Source organism: Chanodichthys erythropterus, chromosome 5 (assembly GCF_024489055.1).
Source record: "Chanodichthys erythropterus isolate Z2021 chromosome 5, ASM2448905v1, whole genome shotgun sequence".
NCBI lineage: Eukaryota > Metazoa > Chordata > Actinopteri > Cypriniformes > Xenocyprididae > Chanodichthys > Chanodichthys erythropterus.
The window spans coordinates 29,673,494-29,686,718 of record NC_090225.1 but is presented as its reverse complement, the minus strand read 5'-3'; the positions used below and the strand labels follow the sequence as shown (position 1 = coordinate 29,686,718).

At 36.4% G+C, this 13,225-nt stretch overlaps 1 protein-coding gene across 1 annotated transcript; it reads right to left on the bottom strand.

Annotated features, from left to right (window-relative positions):
- Positions 1-915: 915 nt before the first annotated feature.
- On the bottom strand, positions 916-11,361 carry rab23 (RAB23, member RAS oncogene family). Its single transcript, XM_067386832.1, has 7 exons — positions 10,987-11,361; positions 8,161-8,394; positions 1,974-2,059; positions 1,731-1,887; positions 1,567-1,649; positions 1,400-1,492; positions 916-1,070 (listed from the first exon to the last, which is right to left on the bottom strand). The coding sequence occupies exons 2-7, from the start codon at positions 8,313-8,315 to the stop codon at positions 931-933; spliced, it is 714 nt and encodes a 237-aa protein (XP_067242933.1). The 5' UTR covers positions 8,316-8,394; positions 10,987-11,361; the 3' UTR covers positions 916-930.
- Positions 11,362-13,225: the final 1,864 nt, after the last annotated feature.

Sequence of the window (13,225 nt, the reverse complement as noted above, 5' to 3'; positions counted from 1 at the left end):
TGAGTTAGAATATGACAAAGTCTCAGAAGAGCATGGTGATGCATATCAAGGATGTTGATTTCATTTGAAACATTATCTAAAAATCTGACTTGTTCAACCACTTACTAACACTATTTACATTTCTTACAAGTACGTAGAGTTTAGAAACATTTTGGCACTGTGTTAAATGTTGTGGATTTAAGTCAGTCATTACTACATTTTTTTCATACAAAAATACCTATAAGTACATACGGGTTGAACTTCATGACACTGTTCATAAGAAACAAATGAACATTACTTTTAAGGGAAGATTGCAAATGATGCATCTCCACCGATACTAACATATTGCACAAACGATGAACAGTCCAAAAGCACAAATGGTGTGTTAAAAATCTGATTTTTTTCTTTTGTAATTAATCTCATTAGAGAAAATCTGAATATTACCCTGCTGTGTACCACATCAAATAATGCACATCTGTGAGAAAATATATTCGCTTCTCATTTAAATTTTGAGCCACAATCATTGTTAAAATTAGAGGACGGGCAGTGTCCAAAAGATTTCCATTTTGATACTCGTACAAAAATAGCTTAAAAGACCTCCAATTTACCATGACTATAAGGGTTGTTTTTGACTTTTAGGACACAGTCAAGTCACTTCTGTGCCAGTAGAACATATTATGTGTCATATTTTTTATGCAATTCTGATTGATGCTGCTATTGGTGCAGAAATTCACCATCTGATTTAAAAATTAGTGTTTGAAGCAGCTGCAGCCAGCAGAGGGCTCTGGTGCGCAAACATTCACCCGCAGCAGACACTCGTCCACAGGAGTCCATGATGGTATGAAACAGAATATGACAGATCTGCTGTGGATGAAGAGACTTTTCTTTATGTTTAGTGAAGCCTTGTGTCACCTGCGGCTCATTGACCCCAGCAGTGAATCGGGAGCCGCTCTACAGCAGTCTGCAGCTACCGAAGGGGTTTTTTGTTTTCTTCGTCCTCTGCTTGTTTGGTCGCAGATTTATGACCTCACGGCCATTCAAATCACTGGCATTCTGGTTCGGATGAGAGCCACCGGTAGTGTTAAAAACGCCTGGAAAAAAGCAAGAGAAAAAAATATTATTAAAAATATAAATATTATAATTTTAAAAAATTGTTTTCTATGTGAATATATATATATATATATAATATTATAATTCATTTCTGTGATCAAAGCTGAATTTTCAGCATCATTACTCCAGTCTTCAGCGTCACATGATCCTTCAGAAATCATTCTAATATGATGATTTCAAAAGAACAGCATTTATTTGAAATAGAAATCTTTTGTAGCATTATAAATGTCTTTACTGACACTTTTGATCAATTAAATGCATCCTTGCTAGGAGTATTTAACAGTGCTGTATATAAAGTAAAGTCTCTTACCTATTTTATTGCTTGATGTGTGAACAACCTCAGTCTCCTCTGCTGACTGTTGCTTGAGTCGCTGCAGGTATTTGTCAGCTAGATACTTAAAAACTACAACAAATAAAATGTGTTACTTTACAGTAAAGCACAATCAGTTTTTCAAACTGAAACGCTGTATCTCTCACCTTCATTGACGTTGAGATCTTCCTTCACCGATGTCCGATAGAATCTCAACTTCAGCCTCTTAGCAAGACCTTCAGCCTCTTCACTAAAGCAACAAAACAAAGGTTTTTCACATCAATCCCTAGAAGGAATGCATTAAAGTGCATTACTGAACTCTGATTCTTACTTCTTGATAACCGTGTCGTCCAGCAGATCGATTTTGTTCTGCACCAGGACGGTGGGAATGTCGCCCACCTCCATCTCCACCTTCTCCCTCCAGCTGCTGATGGCCTCAAACGAGTCTCTGTCGGTGGTGGAGAACACCAGCACACAGGCCTGCGCCCCTGCAGGACCGATCACACGTCAATGCCTCTCATCTTACAGTAAAACACAAGCCTACACCTGAAGAGAAACATCCCAGCGTTCGCACCTCTGTAATAGGCCTTAGTGATGGCATCAAACTCCTCCTGTCCGGCTGTGTCCCACAACATCAATCTGACATCCTCGCCGTTAACTCTGGAACACATGCAGACAATCTCAAAATCCATATATGCATAGGTCTTGAAAATATCATTAAAACACAACAGTTACATCAAATATTTGGGTGAAGCAAAAAAAATAAAAAATGTTGGGGCAGCCTCTCACAGCTGCTATTCAGACCAGTGGCCGGTTGCATAAACTGCTTAGGACTATGTTAGTCAATTTTCTTTCTTCGAGACCGGTCATAACTTTTTAAATCAGTTACATAAAGTAGATTGGTCTAGTTTGAATACAAAAAGAAAGACTGATTAGCCCTAAGTAATTGCTTGTTGGTCAGACTAGTTAAGACACAGTCTTAAGTTAGCGGTAATGTTTACGAAGCCGGCCCCTGCTTTTGCTCTCAGTTTGACTAAACGTTGAAACCGATGAAGCCACTGACAGCTCATCTGTTCCTCATTTCGTTTTATGTGTATAACCAGTAAACCACACAGATTTTCTCTGGCATTCCCTGAGGATGACACACTTCACGTTATAATATCTGGAAATAGACCGTCATCCAGGAAATACAGGTTTGTGTCGGCTACTGCAAAAGAAGCAAGAGGATCTTCTTTTCCCGAGGGGTTGCCTGAGCGTCACAGCGTGTTATTTGTCATATCCTATATTTAAATACAAACAGGAAACTTGATTGCTCGGAAGTGTTAAATCATCTCTCTTGGGTCAAGTGTGAGCCATAATTACTGGCATTTATTCCTGTTCATGTGAACAGTTCAGGCTGTGATTGAGTGGCATGTACAGTATACATATGAGTGGACTACTGAACATTCTGTGTATATATGTTGCCTACTAATTTCTAAAAATCAGCATATGAATTACAGATGGGCAGTACTGCCAGAACATTACATTATATTATATGATAATTCTATATATTGTGAGCTATCCAGTCAGAATTGCGAGACAAACTAACTTGTGAGAAAAAAGTAAGTTGTGAGATATAAACAACTATGAGAAAAAAGTCTGAATTGTGAAATACAAACAACTGCAAGAAGTCAAAATTGCAAGATATAAACTGCGAGAAAAAAGTCAGAATTGCAAGATATAAACAACTGCGAGAAAAAGTCAGAATTGCAAAATATAAACTGCAAGAAATAGAATTGTGAAATAAAAACAACTATGAGAAAAGTCAAAATTACGAGATATAAAAACTGTGAGAAAAAAGTCAGAATTACAAAATATAAACAACTGCAAGAAAAGTCAAAATTACGAGATATAAACAAATCAGAGAAAAAAGTCAGAACTACGAGATATAAACTCAACTGTGAGAAAAAAGTCAGAACTACGAGATATAAACTCAACTGTGAGAAAAAAGTCAGAACTACGAGATATAAACTCAACTGTGAGAAAAAAAGTCAGAATTGCAAAATATAAGCAACTGCAAGAAAAGTCAAAATTACGAGATATAAACTCAACTGTGAGAAAAAAAGTCAGAACTGTGAAATAAAAACAACTGCGAGAAAAGTCAAAATTATGATATAAACAACTGTGAGAAAAAAGTCAGAACTACGAGATATAAACTCAACTGTGAGAAAAAAGTCAGAATTGTGAGATATAAACTGCAAGAAATAGAATTGTGAAATAAAAACAACTATGAGAAAAGTCAAAATTACGAGGTATAAAAACTGTGAGAAAAAAGTCAGAACTACGAGATATAAACTCAACTGTGAGAAAAAAGTCAGAACTACGAGATATAAACTCAACTGCGAGAAAAAAGTCAGAACTACGAGATATAAACTCAACTGTGAGAAAAAAAGTCAGAACTGTGAAATAAAAACAACTGCGAGAAAAGTCAAAATTATGATATAAACAACTGCGAGAAAAAAGTCAGAATTGTGAGATATAAACTCAACTGCAAGAAAAAAGTCAGAACTCCGAGATATAAACTCAACTGTGAGAAAAAAGTCAGAACTGTGAAATAAAAACAACAAGAAAAGTCAAAATTATGATATAAACAACTGCGAGAAAAGTCTGAATTGTGAGACAAACTTATGCAATTGCGAGAAAAGAGTAAAAATTCTAAAATTTGAGTCTCAGCCATAATGTTTTTTTATACCTATGGAAGTATAGTGTGCAAGCAGAACATTTCTGGTCTGAGATTTATCTTGAAGGTAGGATAGGCAATTTCGGAGAGGCTAGCAATAGCAAGCTAGCTTTGAAAGCATAAGATCCCACCCTCCCTTCAGATCATCTCCAAAGCCACGCCTCCTTCAAAACACATGAACGCTCAAAGCCAGAGCAGTGTCTGCAAAGCGTTATGAGAGACAGCGTTAAATTACTGGACTAAATGCAATAATTGGGCAAACATTTTTTTTGCTCCCGAGATAGGGCTGCAATACATCTTTATAGCACAGATATTGTGATGTGCACATCCGTGATAGTCACTTCGCAGGATATGCAATGTCAAGTATAGGGATTGTAGTTGATCCGTACAGTTGAGGCACCACAGTTCGAAACGCATGTAATTCTCAGATTAATTGCAAAATTTAACCATCATAGAGCGAAAGTTAATCATTTATCATTTGTGTTTTAGGTCCTTTCAGTTTAAACATTCAAGCGATTTTAAAATCACAAAATCATTTTGTACTCTGTTCTCTTCCACGTCTATCTGCTTGAACGGACACACGCAAAATTATGTCAAATAATTATCAGATAAATAATATCTAGCCTTGAGTATGCTCGCAAATATAGCTGCTTATGGCTTTAAGAACAAACAAACAGTTGCAAAAGAAAAAGGATGCGTATCATTATATTGGATCCGTGCATTCAGTCTTAAAGTGACAGTAGCCTAATATTCCTGCTGCTGTCTGTGTCATTAATTTTAATCAAACAACAAAATACAATAAGAAAAAGAGAAAATCACTTTTGTAGCTTTTACAAAGATTAATTGTACTTAATACAGTGAAGACTATGCAGTGTTATTTTACAATTAATTATTTAATTTCTGTACTTGAATAATGTTAGACTTACCTGAAAAAGAAAGCACTGTATTTCATTTGTATCTTTGTTATATTGTATTTATCTATGCTTGTAATTTATTATTTTCTATGCAGATTCACTCCCCTACAAATTCACACCTAGAATTATTCATTCTTTCCAAATACAGCTATTCAAGTCATCTGGTGATTTTTTTTTTTTTTTTTTTTTTTCATATTGCAAAATATAATTGAGATAGAACTAAATCTCACAATGTCAGTTTTTTTCCAATATTGTGCAGCCCTATCCTGAGACTTCCACAGAAGATATTTGTACATTTTTAAATATTTAGACCACTTCTATTATTGATTGCTATCAGGATGTGAAGAGAGTTCCAACCAGCATAACAAAAAGTGTTTATAAAAAGAATTGCCTAGACAAGCGAGGAAGTGTGAGAGAGCCGATTTAAAGTGTGCTGTAAAACACTTTCAGATTACACTGGTTACAGAGCTATGGCTAGAAGAAATCTGGAGAAAAGCCTATTTTATTCATGTTCTTAAAAACCTACAATGGTCCATTTGAGATGGATTAACTCAAACTGGATTATGTAACATATGATAATGCCTATTAATGTATTATCTAGTAAATTAAACAAATAAAATACTTAAATATTCAGACCTTGTTGGGTGCAAATCAAATGATCAGATTATTCATAACAATGGAATAAGTCAGTGCAAAAACAGCTTCATAGTATGTGAATCTCCGATTAAAAGCAAAACTCAAAGGCTTGGCTTGTTTGTCCCTCTCTGTATTTTCACACTGTTATGATTTTCTTTGTAACTCTCACATGTAAATAATGTAGAGCAGTTCTGTACACTAAACATATCTACTGTGTTATATACAGTCAGTATATATACACAGTATGCTCTTCCCCCTAATAGCCATAGATGGCTAATCAAATTAAAAATTAGGCTCTTTTTGCTTGTGTGCACAGTCTTCACAGCACAGACAAGCGCGTCAATCGATCGCTTAATGCAGAGGTTCTATTTTTCCGGTAAAAATCACAAAACAAATGCACACAAACGTGTCCCTGCTCTTCATATACAAACATTGATGGACATCTTTAATGAGGGGGGGAAAAAAAAACTATGTGAGGGCAGATTAGAACATGCAACCTTTGATACTGTTAACAAAATTTCTACCACTAGACCACTAGGAAATTTAATGTTTATAGCGGATCTATATATTTATTCACTAAATTGAAGAATTTTGTGACTAACAATATATTGTATTAGGAAACTAATCACATTAAACATGAGTTCTCAATGTACTGTTGAAATTGATTTCTGGACATCATAATGTTATTTTTTTTCTACAATTGTTATTGTACATATCTTATATAGCATTGTATTAGCAGCAATTTTTATTCACTGTTTTGTTTCTTCATGCTTTTTTTAAAAAAAAAAAAATGTTCAAGACATGGTTACGGCCTTGGTATACAGTATACAGCATCTGGTTCATTTTGTAAATCTGTAAAAGGAAGGTCAAGGTGAATGCTTTGCATTGTGAGATACATATCCCATGTGATATATTCTGCTTCTATACTACACGTTCTGGCAGATGCAGTAGATCACTGGGGTTTTCCATGTTTACATACAGCAAAAATAATTTGCATTAGTAATGATAGTATGCTATTCCAAATGTCTTTTTGGATTATTCCATTTCTGAAGAAATGGGATTCTTCCATGTAAAAGAGTTAAAAATGGCATTTTAAAAAACTGCACAACAAAGAATTGTAGCCAGCCTTAAATGGGCACTTCACCGCTGGAAAAATGGGTTTTTTAATAAAACTTGACTATACTGTAGGAAGGCAGGGAAAAAATTGAAATCTGTGCTACCTGACTACAGAAAACAAAGAAAAAGACTGTTGTCTTCCCTTTTGCTAAATAGGTAGGAAAACTTCAATACCCACAATGGCATGTTGCCATCCAAAGCCACGCCCACCAGTCTCCTACTGATACACTTACCAGAGACAGATACAGCCTTGCTTTAGTAGGAAATACTTCTTAGAAAACTTTTAGTCATAATGATGTTGACTTGTAATGAATTCAAAGAGTAAATGTTTAGCAGGAGCGCGTTACTTTCGGTTTCACTGAAGGTATCGATATCGATATTTCATGCTGTGAATATCACGGTTATTGTCAATAACCGTTCTGTTGTTACAATAACTGTTCTGTTAATAACCCTTCTGCATGCAGAAGTATAATCTGTAGTTTTCACAGAAGCCCTGGAGCTGTCAAAAGAATTATGCTGACAAATAAACGTAACTTTCTCAGTCCAGGTAAGACGGACAACTAGTAAACATTGTTCATTTACATATACTACCAGTACTGACACTGTAACAATATAAAGTAGGGCTGCATGATATATCGCATGACACAAAAAATAACACTGAACTTACGATGAACGTGATTATCGCTTAAACGTGTTTTTTATGCGCAGCTTGTCAATGAAGTATGGCTCCAAATGCTAATCCATCTGAAAGCACTGCGAGTTTGCGTCGCTTATAATGTACATTTGAAAAAGCAACACGCGTCAAACTTCTTTTCAGACACGAGAAGCATTTATTAACATCTTGTCCAACAAAAGATAACATTTAATAACATGTTTTTACTCCAAACTCACTTCATAACGACAGTTGAGCGTCTTTCTGTGAGATGATCTGGCTTCTTACACAGAATAAGGCCGTCGTGTGTTTATTAGTCATGTTTAATTAACCAAAACTGTTTCAGTCTTCTGTTTATTCAGCTACCGCGATATGATGCGTGTTATCTTCTTCTGCTGCAGGGCATATTTTGAGTTTCTGCGCAAGAGCGCCCTCTGGCTTTCAGATGGAGAAGCACTTACTACTGATCACAGAGCCGTACAGCTCTGACAAGCCACGCATTAAATAATCGCAGCCTTTGCCATTTCGCGTGCGATTTTATCGCGATAAATCGTGCAGCCCTAATATAAAGTGGGTTGAAAATAGGCGAAGTTACGCTGTAATGTGGTACATCTGCAAATGACTGCCGAGCAATAGTGTTTAAACACAGAAACCAAAAGCTGTGCATGAGAACTCATAAAAGCATTTCAAAGCAACCATGACTGAAGCGTAAAAGCATGCTTACATTATCTGTCTTTCCAGAAAGTCGACCCCAATGGTCTTTTTGTAGTCCTTGGTGAAGATGCCCTTGCAGTATCTCTGAATCATACTGGACTTCCCGACCGCTCCGTTCCCCACCACCACCACCTTGATGGCCACTTCCATGTCCTCCTCCAGCATGGCTGGATCTGTGTGGGCTTTCACTTCACTTCGACCCGGCTCACTACTGCTGCTGCTGTAGGATCTTCTTAACTCTAGCCTGTTTTAGGAAACAGTTATAATCCCACACATCAGGTGTTACTTAAAGATACTTTTGCTGACAAGATGCAAAACACATTATAATATAAACCAAAAAAGTAGAAGTAATCGTCAATTCCTGCATCATGACTAGATGGTCATTACGTGTTAGTCTCTGAGTATTTTGGGTCAGCCGTGGCACACTTTCCATTGAGTAAGCCTGCTGTCGGTCTGGGCAGGGTTTCCCACATCATGATGTTTCTTGCATGGTCAATTTATTTATTTATTTGAACCATTAAGATTATTTTTACTGTGATGGCACAAATCAGATTTTGCCCCCAAATTCAACTGGCTGTAATGCATCTAATCTGGACTTTTAATTTTGAGAATTTCTATTATTCTCAGTGGTGAATGTGATTAAGAAAATGCAAAGATTTATTACTGAAATCAGCATAAACTGAAGGAAGTACAACAAATATCACCATAATTTAGAAATACAGTAAAGTCCAAAAGCTTGGAACCGCTAAGATTTTTAATGTTTTTAAAAGAAGTTTCGTCTGCTCACCAAGGCTACATTTATTTAATTAAAAATACAGTAATAAAACAGTAATATTGTGAAATATTATTACAATTTAAAATAACTGTTTACTATTTGAATATATTTCACAAAGTAATTTATTCCTGTGATCAAAGCTGAATTTTCAGCATCGTTACTCCAGTCTTCAGTGTCACATGATCCTTCAGAAATCATTCTAATATGCTGATCTGCTGCTCAAGAACACAATGACAAGAACACTAAAAAAAAAAAGTGTTAAACAAACTACAAACATGGCAGCTATGCGAGTCTGATGTTAAGTAGAGAGGTTTAGATTAAGGGGTTTGAGTAATTAATCAGAATCTAACCTGACAAAAATATATTTATTCAATGTTATCCACATTATATTTCATCTGCAATTGTGAACCTTTAAATGCATCATTATGTCAAAGTGGTGTATGTCTCAAAGCTTGTCTACTCTTCTGCCACACACTCAAGTAGGTGAATTGGGATGCACACAATAGTTTTGCACCAGGAGTCTTGAACGTGAACGCAAAAATGCAATCCAAGAATGCTGGATAGATAGCAGCGAGACACTACCGCTTACATATCAGGTTACGTTAGCGAGGCCTCCCACGTTTCTCTGGGTAACTAAATACAGCAGCCGACCTGACACAACAATAACCATATCCTGAGTCTCTACATCATCTCCACAGGATATTCTTTCATAAAAGACACTCGCAAAATAATGCTGCCCTTACATGGCACAACTCAGATTAAAATATATCCATCTAAGTTTGTGTGTATATATTAATTTTATTTATGTTCTAATGTTTATATGTTTAATTGAACTTTTTATACTTCAGAATACAATACATTTATAGAACAATTCAATATAAACTAAATTATTTTTCAATGTGTTTTAAACACATTTGACAGACAAGATTAGATTTCCTTCCTTTGGTTTGGTTTGGTTTTCAGAACAAAGGATGAATCTCAGCGTTGTTTCCTGACAGGTGTTTATGAGGTCTGGCTGTCTGAAGGACTGTGTTACTGTTATGGCACTGGAGATCCACGTAACCAAGGAAGTCTGCATGATATACAAAGCGCTCTCACTCAGCGTGGCTGTATATGGCAGGTGGGAAAACACACTGAACCCTAAAATAAACTACGACTCTCTATAGCACCAAAACTTCAAGGGATCCATCTGTTTAAAGCAGCTGTTAGTGGACAAATTACAAACATCACTGAACGTCTTGAACAGGATTTCATGTGTTGCAGTTAGTCAAGAGATCTATACAGTACTTTGCTTATTACACTAATAAAAAAGTGCCAAAAACACTGAAGGAAATGTATCCATAACCATGTTTTTACCATGGTATGCTACTCAAATTCACTTCAAAGAATTGCAAGGAAAACCTAAACAAATTAGGTTTAGCTGCTTGTAATTATGCATAATGTACTGTTATTACTATAGCAAGCACATGGAACGTGTAATAAGTACACTGTAAGATAAAGAACTGCAGTGGAACGTTCTCAGAACTTTAACTAAAGTTCTAGCAGATCTTGCAAGCGAACGTTCTTTAAGTGACGTTAATAGAACGTTCGTTCAATGTTGTGTGTTCTTTAATCATTTTGAATAATGTATTTTTATACGTCATTCACGAAACGTTTTTTTTTTTTCCTGAAATATTTTAGTTGGTTGAAATTTTTTTTTCAAATATTTCAGAGAACATTCTGAAGTAACATCCCCATAATGTTTGCAGAATGAACAAATGGAATGTTCCCTTAACATTCGCATAACCAAAAAAAAAAAAAAACCTCTAAGAAAACAGAACGTTTCGAACGTTCAGAGAACTAACGTGTTCGTAACTTAATGGGAACGTTAGCAAAATTTTTAGAACATGCATGTGTTCATTGGGATGTTACATTGATGTATCAGATAGTAACGGCATGCTACTTTGTTACAGTTGTGCTGCACGATTAACATGTTCACGCGTGATATATTTGTATTTGGAAGAGACTTAAAATAATTCCATGGCACATTTTATTAGTGAGAAAGAGATCGCGCCGTCTTACCTGCATTCGTGTTACCAGGTTACATTGTTTCGTCTTTGAAGATGCGACACGAGAATAACGATACACACGAGATTTCCAGAAGGATCCAAACACGCAGCTCTAGTGATTTATGAACAAACACATCTGCTGGATGTAAATATAACACAGCAGCAGCTGCATGAAGAGAGCTTTTTAAGTCCGCTCAGTTTATCAAAGGAGTGGCCTCCTCCTCTACTGCTATCTCTCTCATACACAGACAAACAATCCCGCTTGAGCCTGGATGATCAATGTCAAACGAGCTCTGAGGAAGCAAATATTAGCAGATAAAGATGAGAACAGATACAGAAGAGCGTCTTAGCGTGGTTTACAGTCATGCACGACTCTGTGTGTCTCATCTGTTGACCGCGGCAGCAGTAATGTGAAGCGGGAGACCACTCTGATTTCGGTCTGTCGCCCACCGAAAAGACCCTTTTCAAAATAAAAGCCTGGCTTTATTTATACATTTATTTAATTGTGTTTAGTCACCATGAAAACAAAATGGAAAATTCTTGATTTTTTATAATCTAATATCGCAGTATTTATTATAAACGATTTATCCGTGCTCATTTTTTTTTAAATGTATGTGTCCCTTACCTGTCTTTAATCAAAATTTGGGAAAAAAAAGAGGAAAAAAAACTTTCCCTCTTTGTTGCTGCAAGATCTCTTCTCTTCTCTGGGGCCTGTACCATGAAGCTGGATTAGCTGGCTAGCCAGGTAAGTTTCAGATTAGTTCGCACCAATCCTGGGTTTTAGGTACCATGAAAGTGACTTGGCTTTTAGTGGTGTTCATCGCCATGGTAACTTACGCTCCACGGCTAACCTGCTCCGGGGCAGGTTATGTTCAGGGTTAGAGATCTCAAATTGAAATTGGACCAATCAGGTGTAAGCTAAGTGACACTGACACGCCCAATGCAATAAAGTCATTCCCCCAGTTTCTCTTCCTCCAAATCAAAGGTCATTATATAGTAAAAACAAATATTTAATGATGCAATTGTCTAGTTTTAATGATAATATAATTTATATATGATTTGTATATGATCTATATTTTTATTAATCCATTACACACATGAACGTTTAGTTTAACAGTTTTTATTAAGCACTTAGTTTCAATGAATATTAATATATATAGATCATATGTAGGCTAATATAAATAAGGTGTAATATACTATTTAAATATGACTACATGTGAGCTTGTATATTTAAATCTATTGCTATATATTATTAACCATATAAACTAACTTCACAACTTTCACTTGGACTGATAGAGAAAGATCATTTATTTTATTTGTCCTCTTTCACAGACAAGTATTTTCCATTAGTGTTAATGCGTTTAAATTCTTAATTTTCAGCGAATTGAATCTCGCTGGCTCTCTCGTGAGAAGGGAATCAGTTTATTTTCTGTTGCAAACTCAGGATCAAAGCCTGAGTTGACAGAGAAAGTTGATGATCAGCATCATGGTACCAACAAAGCCAGATTGGGGTGGTTTTGTTTTGTCAACTTGAAACTAATCCTATAACCCTGAGTTTGTTCATCTACCATCATGGTACAGGCCCCTGATGACGTGTTTACTTGTGCGAGGGCGGGATAAGTTTGACCAATAGCAAACCACAACCATCCAATCAATTCTCTATGGACAAGATCATGTGCCATCCTACTATTTTTATTGTTTGAGAAGCCATATGTGTCACGGAAAGAAGGACGGATGCAATAGCAAGTTAATCTCCTTATTAAGAGCTTCACACACGCAGATGGTCAGTCAAAGATGAAACACAAAAGACACAGCAGGAGAGTGGTGATGCAGGGACTGCGATGGGCGATGAGAGTGACTGGTAAGTGTCTGTGAGTCCATGCAGAGAAGTCCGTGGGTGATATCCAGAGAACGATCCAATGAAGAAACAGGAAACAGGAAACAACGACAAGAAATCCAATCCCGGGTCATCTGACCACCTGAAGGTCATTCTTGGGGAGGTCAAGGCGGTCAGAGGCGCGGCTAATTGGCTGAAATTGTGAATAAAATGCCGGTAAAAATAGGCAAACCCCAGAAACCTCTGTAGGGCCTTACGGGAATCTGGACTTGGCCAATCCACCACAGCCTTAACCTTGTCAGGATCCATGCGAACTCCCTCAGACGAGACGATGTACCCTAGGAATGAAACAGACTTTGCATGAAACTCGCATTTCTCCGCCTTGACAAAAAGCCAATTTTCTAATAGATGCTGA